This window comes from Pogoniulus pusillus, chromosome 13 (assembly GCF_015220805.1).
Source record: "Pogoniulus pusillus isolate bPogPus1 chromosome 13, bPogPus1.pri, whole genome shotgun sequence".
Classification (NCBI taxonomy): Eukaryota; Metazoa; Chordata; class Aves; order Piciformes; family Lybiidae; genus Pogoniulus; species Pogoniulus pusillus.
The window spans coordinates 22,408,943-22,430,105 of NC_087276.1; the positions used below are offsets into that span (position 1 = coordinate 22,408,943).

General features: G+C 48.4%; 1 protein-coding gene across 2 annotated transcripts in view; it reads right to left on the reverse strand.

Moving 5' to 3' along the window:
* The window catches only part of LMF1 (lipase maturation factor 1), a 255,459-nt gene that overhangs the window by 4,374 nt on the left and 229,922 nt on the right, over positions 1–21,163 (reverse strand). The window contains exon 10 of one of the 2 annotated variants that reach the window (XM_064153520.1): positions 10,192–10,304. The exons of the other annotated variant lie outside the window; for it this stretch is intronic. Coding sequence (XP_064009590.1) covers positions 10,192–10,304 — 113 coding nt within the window. The remainder of the gene's footprint in view (positions 1–10,191; positions 10,305–21,163) is intronic. 2 annotated transcript variants of the gene reach the window in all.

The window sequence follows — 21,163 nt, forward strand, 5'->3', positions numbered from 1 at the left end:
CAGAAAATTCCTGCTATCTAATCTTAATCTCCCTCTTTTAGCTCAAGCCATCACTCCTTGCCTTGTCACAACAGGCCCTGCTCAAAACTCTGCCCCCAGCTTTCTGATCATAGAATCAACCAGGTTGGAAGAGACCTCCAAGATCATCCAGTCCAACCTAGCACCCAGATGACTTATCTGAGCTCCTGGGTCAGACTCAAGAGACCTTAGGAGATGTTCAGATACAGAAGTACCTCCTCCCAACTTTAGGAACTGTCCACTAACCTCCCTGGAATGAAAATTTACTTGTCTCTTTGGAATGGGCTTGGCTGCCCAGATGAAATCCCATCTACCATGTGATTGGGAATGATTTTCCCCATCACTTCCCTGTCTACTCAAATGTTTGCATGGCATGACCATGTAAAACTAAAACTGTGTGAGCATGAAAGCAACCACATCCAGCTGAAGATGCATTTTTGTGGTGGAGTTTGCTTTTCTATCTGACTCTGTTTCAGGCCCTTCCCTTCAGAGCCTGTATCACTCTGAAGAGTCCTCCAAGCCCCCATTTGACCTCTAAATTCAGCCACCCACTCATCCCATCCATTCTTTCCCCAGCCTGCTCCACCTATGAGGATAAGAAGGGGGCTACAAGAAAGCTGGGAAGAGACTTTTTACATGGGCTTGTAGTGGTAAGACAAGAGGGAATGGATTGAATCCTGAGAAGAGCAGATTTAGACTGGAGATTAGGAAGAAATTCTTCCCAGGGAGGGTGATGAGACACTGGAACAGGTTGCCCAGGAAGGCTGTGGATGTCCCCTCCTTGGAGGTGTTCAAGGCCAGGTTGGATGAGGCTTTGAGCAGCCTGCTCTAGTGGGAGGTGTCCTTGCCCATAGCAGAGGAGTTGGAACTGGATGATCTTCAAGGTCCCTTCCAACCTAAACCATTCTAGGATTTCTTGATTCTGTGAGATCCAGGGAGGAGGAACCTGCACAGCTCCATGGGCTGTGGAGTTTGTAAACTCTGAGGATCTGCACTCTTTGAGAAGCTGAACCACTCATCCAGTGATGAGATATAAAGCTCTGATACACCACAGCTCATGGCTCTTCACTGTCCTATACTGTGAGAGCTTCCCTAGGATTCAAGACTCCCTGGGATTTCAACTCTGGTCAATGGAGGTATCAAAAAGCTTTTAAACAGCTGCAGCAGTCAATGTATTGCAGGACAGAGAAACTCAGAATACCTCCAGGCATCAGAACACCTCTGACCACCAAAATACAATGGCAGAATCCAGACCCTGTCCAGCTTCTCTATCCTCCTGGGGTTACAGGCTGTAGGAGAAAAGTGGGAAATCTGGAAGCCATGGGAATCTCTCCCTGCAAGGCTCAGGGATGCAAAAGCTGCAGATCTCCTCATTTCAGGATTTGCAGAGCTCAGGATCTACTCCAGTATTTATCATCTAGCTGGGTGCCTCGGTCCTGAAGTTACAGGATCTGCAGACTCCTCCAGTGTTGCCTTGCTGGACCTACTCCTTACTCCTGAGATCTGGGGAGCAAACAAGCTCCAGAGTCCACCATTTCAAGCCCCAGAGTCCAGCATCACTTGGAACCCTGGACAGCTTGTGTGAGTGAGACACACACATGCATAGTCACCTGCTGACCAAGAACCTGCTACAGGCTACGGATAACCTTATCTGGTATCTACAAATCTGGGGCTTAGGCAAAGACCTTCTGGCTGCTGGAAGGGATCCACAGGGACATTCTGACACAGGAATCTGCATGGAGCTCACTGTTCAGGAGAAAGAGAAACATCTTCAAGAAGGTCATGAAGAAGTTACCTGACTTTGTCTACATTAAAAGGAGCCCAGTGGCACAGGTGGTCGCTCAGGAGGATGAGCAGGACTCGTGTTTCCAAGGAGTCAGAAAGGTCAGGGAAGACAATCTCTGCTGCAAGCAGTTTCACAGGATTTACAGAGTGAACCCAAGCTGGAAGCTCCTGCTGGATCCTGAGGAAGCAACAAGTATGATATCCAGGCAGAGAAATGGCTTGGATGGAACATTAGGCTGAACCAGCTGAGCCCAGGTTAGCTTAGGAGACACACAAGAGGAAGAGAAGCACTTGAGAAGCCAGAAACAAGATATGGTTGGATAAAGCAAATCAGACATTTCTCCAGGAGATGGAAAACCCTCTCTGCTATGACAAAAACAGGTATGTGAGACAAGGGACAGAAAAGCCTCTACAGCAGCTTCTCCTGTGCCTGGGAGGTGCTGTTAGAGCAACAAATGGTATGGAAAGCTGGAAGTGGGATCATAAGGATGGGTCTACAAGTAAGATGGGGACAATCTTTTGAGCCTGTTTTGACAGGACAAGAGATGATGGCTTAAACTAAAAGAGGGAGATTCAGACTGGAGAAAAGGAACATATTCTTCACACTGAAAGTGGTGAAACCCTGGCCCAGGTTGCCCAAAGATGTGGGAAATGCCCAATCCCTGGAACCATTCCAGGTCAGGCTGTCTGGGGCTCTGAGCAACCTGCTCTAGTTGGTGATGCCCTTGCTGACTGCAGTGAGGTTGGACTGGATGGGCTTTAAAGATCCCTTCCAAACCATTCCATGATTTTATGACCATCAAAACATCTAGAAAGTCCCATCATGAGATGACCTTTGGAGGTCCCTCCCAACCCAGACCGTTCTATGATTCGATGATTCTGTGCCAGGATCATAGAATCATAGAACTAGAATCATAGAATCAGCCAGGTTGGAAGAGACCTCCAAGATCATCCAGTCAAACCTAGCACCCAGCCCTATCCAATCAACCAGACCATGGCACTAAGTGCCTCATCCAGTCTTTTCTTGAAGACCCCCAGGGACGGTGCCTCCACCACCTCCCTGGGCAGCCCATTCCAATGGGAAATCACTCTCTCTGTGAAGAACTTCTTCCTAATATCCAGCCTATACCTACCCTGGCACAACTTGAGACTGTGTCCCCTTGTTCTATTGCTGGTTGCCTGGGAGAAGAGGCCACCCCCCACCTGGCTACAATGCCCCTTCAGGTAGTTGTAGACAGTAATAAGATCACCCCTGAGCCTCCTCTTCTCCAGGCTGCACACCCCCAGCTCCCTCAGCCTCTCCTCATAGGATTTGTGCTCCAGGCCCCTCACCAGCTTTGTTGCCCTTCTCTGGACACCTTCCAGCACCTCAACATCTTTCTTGAATTGAGGGGCCCAGAACTAGACACAATACCACTCTTCTAAACAAACAGCCACTCTCCACTGCCACCCAGATCAGGCAAAGCTACAGCCTTGAGATGGGCAAAAAAAACCCCAACACCCCAAAAGCTCAAACTAACAAGTATTAGTTTTTAAATCACCATCTTCCCCCTGCCAGATGCCCGGCAGCAGCTGCGCCGTCGCCCTTTCAAGCTTCCATCATACATCAGCCGATTATGACATCTTCCAACTGGATGTGTTAAAAATTAGCAGCAATCCTGGAGTTACTGGGGGGGAGGGCTAAATCTCTCAGACAGCTGAAATTAGTTCCAGAGGCTGCAGCTGTCTCCTTGCAACAGCTGAGGGGTTCCAGGGAAAAAGAAACCTCCCCCCCCTTCCCCGAGCCGTCGGGTTCTGTTAGAATTAATGGTCTGACAGGGCAAGGAGGGCTGGGAGAGAGAAGAAAGGAACCAAAACATGGGGGAGTCTCTTTGGTTTGGAGAGGTGTGGGTTGGTTGGGTGGTTGGGGTTGTTTTTTTTGGTGTTGTTTTTTCGTATCTGGAGGTTCCCCACTTCCCTGTAAATCAGGGAGCAAGTGGCAGTGGAAAGCGCAAATTCACTCCGGTAACAGAGCCTCCATCAGCAGTGCTCTGGCTTAGTCTAGCCCTGGTAGCAGGAGGGGTCATAAATTCATCTTGGCCCAAGTCTGCAGAATAAGGGCAGTTTCATGGGCTGATTTTCAATGCCTTTAGGATCATAGAATAAAACAGGTTGGAAGAGACCTCCAAGATCATCCAGGCCAACCTAGCACCCAATCAATGAGACCATGGCACTAAGTGCCTCATCCAGGCTTTGCTTCAACACCTCCAGGCACAGCAACTCCACCACCTCCCTGGGCAGCCCATTCCAAAGCCAATCACTCTCTCTGCCAACAACTTCCTCCTAACATCCAGCCTAGACCTGCCCTGGCACAACTTGAGACTGTGTCCCCTTGTTCTATTGCTGCTTGCCTGGCAGAAGAGACCAACCCGCACCTGGCTACAGCCTCCCTTCAGGTAGCTGTAGACAGCAAGTTGTAAAGAGTCAGAAGGCCTCCCCTCAGCCTCCTTTTCTCCAGGCTGAACACCCTCAGTTCCCTCAGCTACTCCTCACCAGCCCTGCTCTGCAGGCCCTTCATCAGCATCTTTGCCCTTCTCTGGACTTCCTCCATCCCCTCAATATCCTTCTTGGAGTGAGGGGCCCAAAAGCAAACCCATGCTTTGATGTGTTCCCTCAGCAGTGCCCAGTGCCTCCCAGAACTTAGGAGGAAGTTGTGGCAGAGAGAGTGATTGGCATTGGAATGGGCTGCCCAGGGAGGTGGTGGAGGCACCATCCCTGGAGGTTCTCAAGCAAAGCCTGGATGAGGCACTTAGTGCCATGGTCTGGTTGACTGGACAGGGCTGGGTGCTAGGTTGGGCTGGATGATCTTAGAGGTCTCTTCTAACCTGGTTGATTCTATGATCCCATGATTCTATTCCATGACTCAGTGCAGGGGACAATCACCACCCACTGCTGGCCACACCACTGCTGCTCCAAGCTAAGACGTCGTTGGCCTTTTTGGCCACCTGGGCACCACAACAGATGCTGAGGCCACTTCTGAGGCCACTTCAACAAAGTGCTACTATAAGTGGAATAAAAGTCCTTGAGTGGCCATGATTTAATATCAGAGGTACCAAACACTTCAGTCAAAAAGAAACCTGACTTTTCCCCCTCCTTTTTCTTTCCTCCTCTCCTTCTTCAGACAAAATCTGATTTTATGGGGGGGGGGGGGGAGGGGAGGGATTGTTTTCCTTCCTTGTTGCCCTCTGTTTCCATGACGGTGTGTTAAGCACTTATGAATTTCTCACACATCCCCCCAGTTCAGATTTATGATGGCTGCTGGCTTTCTGAACTATCCTGCCTCACCAGAATCTTTTGTAAACCCACCTTCCACAAACATCCCAGTGCTTGAAGGAAAGCTTCACACTCAGCGAGGCTGAGCCCTCAACAATGCCCTCATTTTTAATCACTCACCTGTTTCTCATTTTGAGTTTTATCACACTTGAGAAAATACTATAATTTCTAGGGCTGTAAAGAAACCTACCAACTTTGGTCTCAGAAATTTCATTTCGAAGGCATTAACTCATTCTGAAAGTCCCTTGGCTATTGAAGGTGTAGAGTTTCCATTAACAGAAGGAACTCCACGGAGTAGGCAGCAAAATGTTCTTATGGAAAACAGTCCCTTCCCCTAATTATTTAGTCTAGCAGGGAATGAAAATAATTAAGTCTCAAAATTCCCTTTAGAATGGAGTCAGGGTGGGGGAGAGATGGTAGGAAAGGGAGGGTTTTTTTTTCCACCCAGCTACTGCGAGGAGCTGAACTACAGTGGGAACAACCTGGAGAGATAAATTAGATAGGTAGATAGATAATATATAGACAGGCAGGCAGGTAGGTAGGTAGGTAGGTAGGTAGATATATAGATGACAGATAGATAGATAGGTAGATGATATACAGATAGGTAGGCAGATACATAGGTAAGTAGATATAGATGATAGATAGATAGATAGATAAATGATATATAGGTAGGTAGGTAGATAGGTAGATAGATGGATGGATAGATAGATGATATATAGATAGGTAGGTAGATACATAGGTAGGTAGATATAGATCATTGATAGGTAGATAGATGGATGGATGGATGGCTAGCTAGCTAGCTAGCTAGATGATATATAGGTAGGTAGGTAGATAGGTAGGTAGATACATAGGTAGGTAGATATAGATGATTGATAGTTAGATGGATGGATGGATAGCTAGCTAGCTAGCTAGATGATATATAGGTAGGTAGGTAGATAGGTAGATAGATAGATGGATGGATAGATAGATAGATAGATAGATGATATATATATAGATAGGTAAACAGGTAGATAGGTAGATGGATGGATGGATGGATAGATAGATAGATGATATATATAGATAGGTAGGTAGGTAAATAGGTAGATAGGTAGATGGATAGATAGATAGATAGATAGATAGATAGATAGATAGATAGATAGATGATATATACATAGATAGGTAAATAGGTAGATAGGTAGATAGATGGATGGATAGATAGACAGATGATATATAGATAGGTAGGTAGGTAAACAGATAGGTAGATAGGTAGGTAGATAGATATATAGATGATATATGGATAGATAGGTAGGTAAATAGATAGGTAGGTAGGTAGGTAGGTAGATGATATATAGGTAGGTACGTAGGTAAATAGGTAAATAGATAGATATATAGATGATAGGCAGGTAGGTAGATAGGCAGGTAGATATATAGATGATAGGCAGAGAGATGACATATGGATAGGTAGGTAGGTAAATAGATAGATAGATAGGTAGGTAGATAGATAGATGATAGGCAGACAGATAGATAGATAGATAGATAGATGATATATAGATAGGTAGGTAAATAGATAGATAGGTAGGTAGATAGATAGATAGGTAGGTAGATAGATAGATAGATGATATGCAGATAGATAGATAGATGATATATAGATAGGTAGGTAGGTAAATAGGTAGGCTGATAGATGATATATAGATAGGTAGGTAGGTAAATAGATAGGTAGGTAGGTAGATAGATAGATGATATGCAGATAGATAGATATCTAGATAGATGATATATAGATAGGTAGGTAGGTAAATAGGTAGGCTGATAGATGATATATAGATAGGTAGGTAGGTAAATAGATAGGTAGGTAGGTAGATAGATAGATGATATGCAGATAGATAGATATCTAGATAGATGATATATAGATAGGTAGGTAGGTAAATAGGTAGGCTGATAGATGATATATAGATAGGTAGGTAGGTAAATATATAGATGATAGAGAGGTAGATGACATATAGATAGGTAGATAGATGGATAGATAGACAGAATGACTGATAGATAGATCAAATGATAGACAGAGTGATTGATAGATAGGCAGATAGACAGACAGATGAACTGCTTTGAGAACAGGCTGAGGGAGATGGAGGATGTTCAGCCTAGAGAAGAGAAGGTTCCAGGGAGACCTCAGAGCAGCCTGCCAGTACCTGAAGGGGGCTGCAAGAAGGCTGCAGAGGGACTGTTTGCAAAGGCCTGCAGTGACAGGATGAGGGCAGTGGTTTGGAATGAGAGCAGAGCAGGTTTAGATTGGATGTGAGGAACAAGTTCTGCACCATGAGGCTGCTGGAACACTGCAGCAGGTTGCCCAGGGAGGTAGCTGAGGCCTCATCCCTGGAGCTATTGAAGGTCAGGCTCAACAAGGCTGTGAACAACCTGCTCTAGTGGAGGATGTCCCTGCTGCCTGCAGGGGAGGGCTGGGCTGGATGACCTCTGGAGGTTCTTTCCCACCCAAACCATTCTGTGATTCAGTGATTCTGTAGACATACAGACAGGTGCCTAGCACTAAAGAACATAGAGTTACAGCACCCCAGACTGATTTGGGTGGGAAGGGACATTTTAAGCTCATCTAATCCAACCTCTGGCAGTCAGCAGGGACATCTACAGGCTGCTCAGAGCCCCAAACAACATGACCTGGAATGGTCTCAGGTAGGGAGCAGCTCCCACTTCTCTAGGCAACTTGGGCCAGGGTCTCACCACCCTAAGTGTCAAACATTTTTTCCTTCTCTCTAGTCTGAATCCTATTCTTTTAATTGAAGCCATCACCCCTTGTCCTCTCAGAACAGGCTGTGCTCAGAAGTCTGTGCCCTGCTTTCCGATTGGTCCCTCTAGGGAAAAATCACTATAGTGCCCATGTTCCAGGTGTCTGCATTTAGCTTACCAAACCTCAAAACACAACCTGGGATCAAGGATCAAATGGGTTGCTGGAGTTTGGTCCAAGCCAGAAGGACTATCTGTACATTGCTCATTTTATTTCATGCCACCCAAAACACAGCAGAGCCACAAAAACCTTTTAAAGCAGAGCTAATGCCAGAGCAAAGGAGGCTGATACATAAACCCAGTGCTGGATCCTGGTCCTTTCCTACTATAAACTAGTTGCTAAAGAGTGAAAACAGAGGCTGCACTTTGGTTCCCCCATGGTAAGGCATGAATCAAGCCCCTCTTTGACAGCACCCATGCTGCTGTGTGGTTACTGACCAGACCTGCTGAGATTCTCTGCGTGCTCTGCAATCCTCAGCCTCCAAAAGTCAACAGAAAGAAAGAGCTGCTCTGCATTTTGTTTTAAGCTCCTGAAGATTTCTCTTTCTCACCTGTTCCAGCACACAATAAAACTCCTGAACCACCACCTGGAGATATGGGGAGAGTCCAGCAGAGGCTGTGAAGATGCTAAAGGGCCTGGAGCATCTCTGTGAAGAGGAAAAGCTGAGAGCCCTGGGGCTGTTGAGCCTGGAGAAGAGCAGCCCCAGAAGGGGTCTGAGCAATGCTCACCAAGAGCAAGAGGATGGGGCCAGACTCTTCTTAGTGGTGCCCAGGGACAGGACAAGGGGCAATGGGGACAACCTGGAACCCAGGAGGTCCATCTGAAGCTGAGGATCAGACTGTTCTCAGTGGGATGCAGTGACAGGACAAGGGGCAATGGGCACAAACTGGAACCCAGGAGGTTCCATCTGAACGACAGCAGAAACTCCCTTGGTGTGAGGGTGCTGGAGCCCTGGAGCAGGCTGCCCAGAGAAGTTGTGGAGTCTCCTTGTCTGGAGAGCTTCCAAACCCTGCTGTCCATTGTGATGCTGGGCAAGCTGTTCTGGGTTGGTGGTTATTTTCCAGGCTTTTCTGCTCTGGTGCAGACTATATCCAGACATACACCCAGCTCCCAGCATAAACCATCTTGGGTTGAGCAAACCATATCAGAAGAAGACCTTTGCTAAAAGGTAGAAGTTATTAATGTCCTAGGTGGGAAAGGAGTCTCTCCTCAGATGGTTTGGGGGACACACTGTGCTAAAGCAGGGTTCAGGAGGAAGTTCATTTCACATGGTGCTGCGAACCTTCATCCTTGTTTGCCGTGCATCCTAAGAGCCTCGGATGGAAAACATTAGCAAGAGCATAGTATTACTTGAGTTGATCCAAAATTCCCTTCAAATGTTTTCTCAGCTAAAAATAACCTCAGCAACACAACAGAGACCTTTGTGAAAAATGTCCCTTTTGTAGAAGACCTTGGGGTTTTCAGCTATGCCTTTCGCTGGCTGATGTTTGCTTTGTCTCTTCATGGAAAACACAAACACTTCCAAGATGAGAGTCCACAAAAACAATCACTTCTGCAGGGCTGCTTTGTAGAAACGGCAGTTTGGATCTCAGCTCACCAAGTGATCATGGCAAAGACCCTAAAGTTGATGGGCAGGAAACCAGCAGCCACCATTTCTGGCCAAGAGAAGCAACATCGAGACCTTCCTAGACCTTCTGGGAACAGGCTCAACAGAAGGTCCTCATGTCACCACCAGGAAGGCATAAAGGTACTGGGAGCACTATGCTGTCTGTCCTCACATGACACCCACTCTATTTGAGGATCACATGGGTTCCATCAGATACCAAACCCAGCCCATCAGCAGAAGGGAGGCTGTAGCCAGCTGAGGTTGGTCTCTTCTGCCAGGCAAGCAGCAACAGAACAAGGGGACACAGTCTCAAGTTGTGCCGCCAGGGGAGGTCTAGGCTGGATGTTAGGAGGAAGTTGTTGGCAGAGTGAGTGATTGGCATTGGAATGGGCTGCCCAGGGAGGTGGTGGAGTTACCATCCCTGGAAGTGTTCAAGAAAAGCCTGGATGAGGCACTTAGTGCCATGGTCTGGTCGACTGTCTAGGGCTGGGTGCTAGGTTGGACTGGATGATCTTGGAGGTCTCTTCCAACCTGGTTGATTCTGTGATTCTATGATTCTATGATTGTACAGGGCTGGGTGGCAGGTTGGACTGGAGGATCTTGGGGGTCTCTTCCAACCTGTCTGATTCTATGACTCTATGACTCGTCCAGGACAGGAACAGCTCCTGCAAGCTGACCAAACCTCAAAGCTTACCGTGGGGGTTCTCTGCCCGCAAATGGGTTTGTTGCCATCAAGGACAGGATCTCCTCATCCTGGGCCAGCAGCTTCCCAGCCAAATGGATTATCCATTCATTCTGCTCGTAGGTCTTGGGGAAGGAATAAGAAAGAGAAACATCAGGCACTGCTGGGCTTGGTGTGAAGAGTTAGCAGCATTAAAGACCCCTTGAGGGCTCCAGGAGGTAGATTAGTTTTGTAATCTAGAACTGATTTAGCTAGCAAACAGTGAACTTCCCAGTCTTGGAGGAGACAGATCCCATAGGATCCAACATTCTGAGGTCTAGATATCTGTGGGGAGCTCCCAGCCTGCTCCAATGGCAGGGTAACATCCCCCATCTGGAGCAAGCCCACAGTGATTCCATCGCAGCTGGTTGAAAAGTGTGCTCAAGGCCATCAGCCATAGCTCAGCTGATGATCAAAGACAATCACCTCGACCTTCACATAGCCTGGGCAGTGCCCTCTGCTTAAGCTGTGGTGCTTGGGGACCATTTCTGCCAGGCCTGCACCACTACCAAGCCCATGGCACTGCTTTATCCCAGTGCCAGGGAGAAGCCTACGACAAAGCACAGTGCATTGCTGGTCCAGGGAACATGTAGGACACACACAGCCTTTTCCTGGGTACTGGGGACTCACCACTCCTGGCTGTCCCAAACACCCATCAGCTACAGCTCCTGGATCACAAATCTCTTTGCCTTTACATGGATCTACCATAGCTGGAGTGTTCTTGCCTATTCTGCCCCCAAACATTTGGTTTAATCCTTTCTTCCAGCAGTAGCTCCAGAGAGGATCAGCAATGTCACACTTTGAGTTGATGATCCATCCACCACTTCAATCCAGGCTGCTTTCCCCTGTTGTGTCATCAGACAGGAGACAGAAGAAAGTGACTTCTCTGCTCCTGAATCCTTTCTCTTCTTGATTTCCTTTAATCTAATCTACCTTCAGCCTGGAGGGGAGACCTCACTGCTCTCTACAACTCCCTGAGAGGAGGTTGGAGCAAGGTAGGGGGTGGTGTCTTCTTGCAGTAACAAGTGACAGGACAAGAGGAAATGGCATTAAGTACCACCAGGAGAGGTTTAGATTGGATATTAGGAAGAATTTATTCACTAAATGGATCACTGGGCACTGGACAGGCTGCCCAAGGGGGTGGTGGAGTCACCATGCCTGGAGGTGTCCAAAGGGCATTTGGATGAGGAGCTTAGGGCCATGGTCCAAGAGCTGTGTACAGGGAGATGGTAGGTTATGGTTGGACTCAATGATCTTAAAGTCTTTTCCAGCCAGGTGATTCTGTGATCTTCACAGCCTACATCTGTGCCCTTCACCACACAGCTCTCAGGAGCCACAGTCCAACTGCAGGGGCAGAACCTGACTCTGCATTTACTCCCATTCCAGGAATGCAAACATCTCATGCTCTTCACATAGGCTCCATAGGAAGCACTTCCCTTTCTGCTGACTTTCTCTGCCTTTGATTTCCATTCAGACTTTTTCTTTCTTTTTTCTTTTTTTTTCCCTGTGTCCCTAACTGGATTTTTTTCATGCCAGCAGTAGGGGACACTGTGGGAAAGCAAAACCCAGCAGCTGTACCTGCAGGGCTGGGACTAAGGCAGCATAGGGAGGCAAAGCTTCTCTGCAAATCTCCTCTCGTGGTAAAGTTTGTTATTTGTGTTGCTAAGGGCAACAGGAGAGAAAGGAGCTGGAAAACTCCCAAGGCTGGTGGAAAGGTCCATCAAGTGGCAGCTCTGCCTCACAGGGTTCCTGATCCATGCTCATCACCTTTTAGAAGTAAATCACAATTACTAAACCAACTACTTGAAAAAAGTGATCACCTTCTTCATCTGCCTGCTTCTGTCCTGCCTCTCTGCAAAGCTCATTCCATCTGCACCACCAACAGGGGTGGGTGGTAGAGCCAGGGATGTTTCTCACCACTGTGGCCACCTCAAAGCCCTGTTGAACCCCTGGCACACTCCTCTGTCCACCAACATCCCACACCACCTCCTGTCTCCATCTCCCAGTCCCCTTCCTGGCACAGAGGAGGTGGTGGTGACTCTCAAGCAGGGTTGGGGCAACTTTAGCCCCTAAGGAACCAAGACCACCATGATCCTCATGCAGCAGTCTGAGTGCAGATATGCTGAGCCCTGCAGCCAGGAGCCAGAAGTGAGATGTAAGTCTTCTAAGTCTCACAATCACACTGCCAGGGCTGGCCAGGATGCAGCAAAAGCTGGCAGCATCCCTGCCAGGGACTTGACCATGTTGTGACTCATGGCAAAACTCACCCCATGACTCCTGGCTGTGCCAGGCAACTCTGTGCTGCTTAGCACCTTGGTGCTGCCTAAGATGCTCAGCTCAGGATGGGATCTGGGACCTGCAGCCCTGGGAATTCTTAGTTATTTGCAGAGACTTCCCAAAAGGTGCAACAGCAGTGGAAGATGATCACAGAACAGTTTGGGTTGGAAGGGACCTTGGAACAAGTTGCCCAGAGATGTGGTTGAGACCCCATCCTTGGAGATATTCAAGGTCAAACTTCATGGGGCCATGAGCAACCTTAACTAGCTGGAGATGTATCTGCTGACTGCAGGGGGGTGGGCAAGATGAGCTTTGAGGGTCCCTTCCAAACAGATGCAATCTGTGGTTCTATGTAACCTTGAAGATCATCCAGTCCCAAGCAGCCTGCTATGGACAGGGACACCAAATGTCAAACAATATCAAATATTACAGGTCACAGGATCACAGAATCACAGAATGGTTTGGGTTGGAAGAGACCTCCAAAGGTCATCCAGTCCAACCCCCTCACAGTCAGCAAGGACATCCTCCATCAGAGCAGGTTGCTTACAGTCTTGTCCAGCCTCACCTTCAATAGCTCCAGAGAAAGAGTCCAAACTCCCTCCCTGGACAACCTGTTGCAGTGTTCCAGCAGCCTCATGGTGCAGAACTTCTTCCTCATACCCAATCCAAATCTGCTCTGCTCTCATTCCAAACCATTGCCTCTCATCCTGTCACTGCAGGCCTTTGCAAACAGTTCCTCTGATGCCCGGCACTGGCAGGCTGCTCTGAGGTCTCCCTGGAGCCTTCTCCAGGCTGAATACCCCCAGCTCCCTCAGGCTGTCCCCACAGCAGAGGTGCTCCAGCCCCCTGATCAGTTTTGTGGCCCTGCTCTGGACCTGCTCCATCAGGTCCATGCCCTTCCTGTGTTGAAGGCTCCAGAGCAGGACACAGCACTGCAGATGAGGTCTCTCCAGAGCAGAGCAAAGCAGAGGGGCAGAGTCCCCTCTCTCCATCTGCTGGCCACACTGCTCTTGATGCAGCCCAGGCTGCCACTGGCCTTCAGGGCTGCAGGCTCACACTGTGAAGCCTGACTGAGACCCAGGAGGCTCAGCAGCAGTGGAATCAGCTCCCTGGCTCACATGGTCTCCAAATCGTTAATTAGCAGCTCCATGCACAGCAGAGTTTGGGACTTCTGGTTTGTAAAGTGTTTTCCTTGTAAAATTTACAACGTCTGGCCCCAGTGAAGGCTGTGGTGAGAACTTTCCAGCCAGTGCAGCCCCCCCCAGCCCTCCCCAGCACGGAGGCTGCGCCGCCCTGTGCCGGCAATGCTGGGAGCATGCAGCAGCTGAGCTGCGCTAAGGACCACGCTGTTTAACTCATTACTCTGTAAAGTGATAAGGTGGCAAAGGGAGGGGTTAAAAAAGACTGCAGGAGATGTGGGCTGCACCTAGGGAAGCATCACACGGCAAGGTGGGAAGGTGATGATTCCTCCGTCCGTGGATCCAGTGAGACTGAGTTTGAAAAAGCATTTGCAGAGCTGTTCAGGATGGGAGGGATTTGCTTGGTGTTGAGCTCTGCTTTCCAGAATTCCAGACTCCCAGCGTGGTGTGGATTATCCAGTCCAACCCCACCTGCTAAAGCAGGGCACCCACAGCAGCTTGCCCAGCATCACAATGCCCAGCTGGGTTTGGAAGCTCTCCACACAAGGAGACTCCACAACCTCTCTGGGCAGCCTGCTCCAGGCCTCCAGCACACTCACACCAAATAAGTTTCTTGTTCAAATGGAACCTCCTGGGTTCCAGTTTGTGCCCACTGCCCCTTGTCCTGTTGCTGGGCACTACTGACCAGAGTCTGGCTCCATCCTCTTGCACCCCACCCTTTAGCTCTTGTTGAGCATTGCTCAGATGCCCTCCGGGGCTGCTCTTCTCCAGGCTCAACAGCCCCTGGGCTCTCAGCCTTTGCTCCTCCTAGAGATGCTCCAGGCCCCTCAGCAGTTTCTTGTCTCTCTTGATCCAAGAAGCCCAGCATGGTTTACAATAATTCAAATGCAGCCTCACTGGGGCAGAGCAGAGGGGAAAGAGACCCTCCCTTGACCTACTGACCACACTCTTCATTGGCCTTTATTTGCCATCTCTGAGGCTGCAAAACAGTTGAGTAGGAGCTTGAGTCATCCAGTGGATTAGCAAAGAAGCCATGACAGATGCTTTCAGGTGGGCATGCAGCCATGTACTGGGTTCATCTTTAGGTTCTGGATCTTCACCAAGCACACAGACAGCTGGGGACTGACCCTGCACAGCAGTGCAGGTCCCTCAGCTGCTCAGGCTTCATCAAGACAGAGTTATGGATGAAGACTCCCACACCTGCTCCTGCCCTCCAAAAGCTGGGGCTGTAGGTCTCCTCTCCCAAAGAACAAGTGATGGGACAAGAAGAAAGGGCCTAAAGCTGGTTTAGGGCAAGTTTAGGCTGGACAAGAGCAACAACTTCTTCCCCCAAAAGGCTTTTCAAGGCCTGGGACAGACTGCCCAGGGTAGTGGTGAAGTCCTCATTCCTGAGAGGGTTTCAAAGCTTTGGAGATGTGGTGCTGAGGGACATGGTTTAGTGATGACCTGGCAGTGCTGGGTTAATAGTTGGACTAGATGATCTTCAAGGTCCCTTCCAACCAAAACAATTCTGATTCTATGAGACAATGCTTGGGAAAGCAGCAGCTCCCCAGAGGAGGCAGGTGGTGGAGCAAGACTTTGGGAACAGGCTCTTAGATCTTGTGGGGAAATCACACACCTGGCAGAGCTCCCATATCACCTCTGCACTGGGAAAGAAAAGTCACTTTGTTCCAGGTTGGAGCCCAGACAGGGAGACACAACAGCCACTGAAGCCAGCAATCATTTTCTGCATGGACAAGGTCTCACTCTGTATTGATACAGCCCATGGCACGACAGCCTATCAGCCCTCCTTTGGCTCCTGGGCACTTCCAGGGCAGCTCCCTACAGCTCCCTGAAAGGAGGTTGGAGTGAGGGGAGGGAGTTGGTCTCTCCTCCCTAGTATCAGGTGATAGAACAAGAGGAAACAGCCTGAAATTGTGCCAGGGGAGGTTTAGGTTGGAGATCAGGAGCAACTTCCTTCCTGCCAGAGTAGTCAGGCATTGGAACAGGCTGCCTAGGGCAGTAGTGGAGTCATCATCCCTGGAGCTGTTCAACAACCATGTGGCCATGGCACTTGGGGCCATGGTTCAGTGGCCATGGTGGTGTTGGGCTGATGGTTGGACTTAGAGGTCTCTTCCAACTGAAGTAACTCTGTGATTACTACCAGGGATGAACTTGCCCATCATCCACCCTGAGGGTTTGAACTTGCCCATCATCCACCCTGGGGGTTTGTCTACATGCAGCTCGGGGTGGGGGGGGTGGGGGTGTTGAAGTTATTAATGGAATTATGGAATCATCAAATTGATTGGGCTGAAAAAGTCCTTTTGCTCCTAGCCCCAGGGAGCAAACTGATCACAGACAAAAGAAGAAAACAAAATTCTTCCATGCTGAACATAGACCAAAATGGAAGTGAACTGAGCTCTGAATTTCCAGAAGGGGGAAGAAAGGGAATGTAAAAGGCTGTGCCTGGTGCCCTGCACATGGGGGTTAGGGTTTATTACATTACACACACCTCCTCCTCCACCCTGCTGCCATGCAGCTTGTTCCTGTAAGCACCTTCTAACTGGAAGAGTGAGACAGCAAAGGCTTGACTAAAATATGCCACAAAAATACTAATCTGCCTGCTCTATAAAGAGGGGAACCTCTTCTCAGCTCCTCCAGTTCAGGTGTGGTAACCTGAAGTCTCTGTCACCACTCCCTGTCACCACCCAGGGAAGATCTTCAGAGGATCAACCACAGAATCACAGAGTGGTAGGGGTTAGAAGGGACCTCTGGAGATCACCTAGTCCAAACCCCTTGCCAAGGTGGGAGCACCCAGAGAAGGTCACACAGGGACATGTTCAGGCAAGTTTTGAATCTCTCCAGAGATGGAGGCTCCAGCATCTCTCTGGGCAGCCTGCTCCAGAGCTCCATCACTCTTAAATTAAAGAGTTTCCTCCTCATGTTTAGATGGAACTTCTTGTGTTCAAGTCTGTGCCTGTTATCCCTTGTCCTCTCAGTGGGTACCAATGAAAACAGCCGGGTCTCACCCTCCTGACACCCATCCTTTAAGTATTGATCAGCACTGATGAGATTCCCTCTCAATCTTCTTTTTTTTCCCAGCCTAAAAAGTCCCAATTCCCTCAGCCTTTCCTCAGCAGAGAGATGTTCCCACCAGAGAAGGTTCTCTCCTCTTAGAAGGGCAGCTGAAATGTATTTAGAAACACACACACACACCATCTGGAGAGCAATTACTGCTTCTCAGCAGAACACAAATGCTGCTCTGAGGTGGGTTTGCTGAGCATCTGATGATTCTGAACAACCAAACCAATTGGATGATTCCATGACTTTTTGATTCTATGGTTCTATGACTCTATAGTTCCATGATTCTATGATTCTATGGTTGCATGATTCTATGATTCCACAGTTCTATGATTCTCTGGTCCCATGACTCCATAATCCTATGATTCTGTGATTCTATAACTCCATGATTCTCTGGTTGCATGATTCTCTGATGCCACAATTCTATGATTCTCTACTTCCATGATTCTATGATTCTATGATTCCATGATTCTGTGGTTCCATGACTCTACAACTCTATGGCTCCATGACTCTGTAATTCAATGATTATATGAATCTATGGCTGCATGCTTCTAAGATTCTCTGATTCCATGATTCTACAGTTCTATGATTCTATGGCTCCATGATTCTATGATTCCATGACTCTAGGATTCTGTGGTTGCATAATTCTCTGATTCCATAACTCTATGATTCTATGGCTCCATGACTCTAGGATTCTATGGTTGCATGATTCTCTGATTCCATAGTTCTATGATTCTATGGCTCTATGACTCTAGGATTCTACGGTTGCATGATTCTCTGATTCCATGTTTCTATGATTCTCTGATTCCATGTTTCTATGATTCTCTGATTCCATAACTCTATGATTCTATGGCTCCATGGTTCTGTGCTTCCATGACTCTATGATTCTATGGTTGCATAATTCTCTGATTCCATAACTCTATGATTCTATGGCTCCATGACTCTAGGTTTCTATGGTTGCATGATTCTCTGATTCCATAATTCTTTGGTTCCATGTTTCTATGATTCTGTGATTCCATAACTCTATGACTCTATATCTCCATAATTCCATGCTTCCATGACTCTAGGATTCTCTGGTTGCATGATTCTCTGATTCCATAATTCTATGATTCCATGTTTCTGTGATTCTGTGATTCCATAACTCTATGACTCTATATCTCCATAATTCCATGCTTCCATGACTCTAGGATTCTCTGGTTGCATGATTCTCTGATTCCATAATTCTATGATTCCATGTTTCTGTGATTCTGTGATTCCATAACTCTATGACTCTATAGCTCCATAATTCCATGCTTCCATGACTCTAGGATTCTCTGGTTGCTTGATTCTCTGATTCCACAATTCTATGATTCTCTTGTTCCATGATTCTATGATTCCATAACTCTCTGACTCTATGGCTCCATGATGCTATGATTCCTTGTTTCTGTGATTCTATGATTCCATAACTCTATGGCTCCATGATTCTCTGGTTCTCTGGTTGCTTGATTCTCTGATCCCACAATTCTATGATTCTCTTGTTCCATGATTCTATGATTCCATAACTCTATGGCTCCATGATTCTCTGATTCCACAATTCTATGATTCTCTTGTTCCATGATTCTATATTTCTCTGGTTCCATGACTCTATAATTCTCTGGTTCCATGATTCTATGATTCAACAACCCTGATTCTATGGCTCCATGATTCTTTGATTGCATGACTCTATGATTCCATGATTCTGTGACAGGGGCCACCAAGCTGAGTGGCATCAGTGGCAGCTCCAACCTTTTGACTTTTGGAGCAGCTTCAAGCTACAATGCAACAGGAAACTTGGCTTCAAAAGAATCCAATATGAAGAGGGTCTTAGCTTTGTTATTTGTTGAGCAGTTATTATTTGGTAAGCACCAGGACTGTGCCTTCACCTTGGCCAGAGGCAGTCTCTGAAGGGAACAAAGCTTCATGCCACAGTAAGAAGGGAAAAGCCTTCCCTTTGATTTTCATTTATTGAGAGCACTAAAGGCTTTCCACTGCTGCCCACTGGTCAAGAACAAATCTTTGGGAAGGTAAACAACTGGCTTTTGTAAAGTCCAACACATCCTGCTACCAGGAAAAGTGACCAACTTGAAGGCCCAAAACTATGAGCAGTATTTTGGTTTTGGGTTGCTGTTTCTCGAGGATGCTGAATCCAGCTTCAGCCTGACAAGCACTGCAATGCTTTTTGTAGCTGAGTGCTGGGCTGGCTGAGCTCCTTCTACCAATGCCCACCAGAAACCACAGAAACATAGAACTGTCCTGGCAGGAAAAGACCTCCAAGTTCACTGAGTCCAACCATCAACCCAACATCACCATGGCCACTAAACCATGTCCCAGAGGCTCTTCCTGTTTGTGCACTGGGGTTGTGCTGGTGGCTCCCCACCACACCACCCGTGGCTTTCCCATCTTCCACAGCCTGGCTCTCCCATGGCTCAGGGCTTGGCTCTCCCATGTCCCAGGGTCTGGCTCTCCCATGCCTCAGAATCTGGCTCTCCTGTGTCCCATGTCCCAGGGTTTGGCTCTCCCATGCTCCAGAGGCTGCCCCTCCCATGCTCCACAGCTTGGCTCTCCCATGTCCCAGGATCTGTCTCTCCCATGTCCCAGGGTCTGTCTCTCCCATGTCCCAGGATCTGTCTCTCCCATGTCCCAGGGTCTGTCTCTCCCATGTCCCAGGGTCTGTCTCTCCCATGTCCCAAGGTCTGTCTCTCCCATGTCCCAGGGTCTGGCTCTCCCATGTCCCAGGGTCTGTCTCTCCCATGTCCCAGGATCTGTCTCTCCCATGTCCCAGGGTTTGGCTCTCCCATGTCCCAGGGTCTGTCTCTCCCATGTCCCAGGGTCTGGCTCTCCCATGTCCCAGGATCTGTCTCTCCCATGTCCCAAGGTCTGTCTCTCCCATGTCCCAGGGTCTGGCTCTCCCATTCTCCAGCTCTTCACCACAAATCCTGCAGCTACAGGCCAGGGTGGAAAGTTTCTGAGGAAACCCTAAGCAGCGGAAGGCGTCATATGTCAAGTGGTGATGAGGTGCAAAGAGGAACCTGTCATGAGCAGCACAAAGGGATGGTAAATATCTTCCCCCCAAGCCCTTGGCTTTTCTGCAGCCTGTCAGAGCTTGATGTGTCAGCTCCTTTACCTGGCCACTGCCAACAAAGTGCAGGAGCAGCCCCGTGGCCACCTGCTGCGGAAGCGGTGGGGCAGATGGTGAGTGGTGGTGTAGAAAAAGTCCAGAACTTCTACAAACAAATTAAACCTAATCCATGGGCTGCAGTCACCTGCTTTTATGGACTCTCTAAACTACTGTATGGGCTTTGCAAAACATGCCTGGCTCCACACATTTCTGCTGGGCTTCCAAGTTCTGGTTTCTCATCCTGCCTGCAGCTCTCAAGTGTAGGCAGCATCTGAACGGTGGTGACTCCTCCTGGCTGTGGCAGTGCAGAAAAGACAGCAGGACACTGGGCTGGCAGGATCAAAGGCACAGCTCACAGTTCAGACAAACATGCTGCCACTCCAAATGGGATTTGCTTCCAAGCTTGAGAAGGTATTGATGTGCCTGAAGGTCCAGATTTGAACATGCCTCCTGCTGTAGCCAAGTCACTTCTCCTCTCATTGTTTTCAACAGGAGTCATCCTCACTTTTCATCTCAGAAGGTCTTTTGTAATCCTTCCTGCACCTTTTGCCAGTATCTCTTCTAAACAGCATCTGAAATTGCTTTACAGAGATCTGTGTGCACCAGGGAGGACATGGGGAAGCTTCCAGGTGCAGAAGGCATGGGATGCACAGTCTGGATTGCCTGGAAAAAGACCCATCTCCATCTGGTGCCACCACAGCAGGGAGGTGATGCAGTCCAGGACAAATGCACACCTCTGGCAGCATCCACATGAATGACAAGTGAGTACTTCACCTCCTGCCAGGGCAAAGAGACCCCCAATGATTAACTGCTTGTGATAAGCTGGTGTGGGCAGGCTGCAGAGTTGGGTGAAAAGGAATCTAATGAAGATCAGCAAGGACAAGTGTAGGGTCCTGCACCTGGGAAGGAAAAACCCTCAGCACCAGTACTGGTGAGGGTGACCTGCTGGGAAGCAGCTCTGGAAAGAAGGACCTGGGAGTGCTAGGGGACAAGAATCATAGAATCATAGAATCAACCAGGTTGGGAGAGACCTCCAAGATCAGCCAGTCCAACCTAGCACCCAGCCCTAGCCAGTCAACCAGACCATGGCACTAAGTGCCTCAGCCAGACTTTTCTTGAACACCTCCAGGGATGGTGACTCCACCACCTCCCTGGGCAGCCCATTCCAATGTCAATCACTCTCTTTGGGAACAATTTTCTCCTAACATCCAGTCTATACTTTCCCTGGCACAACTTGGGACTGTCACCCCCCACCTGGCTAGCCAGCAGAGCTCCCTTCTGGCCAAGGTCAATGGTTTCCTAGGGTGCACCACAAAGAGTGTGGCCAGCAGCT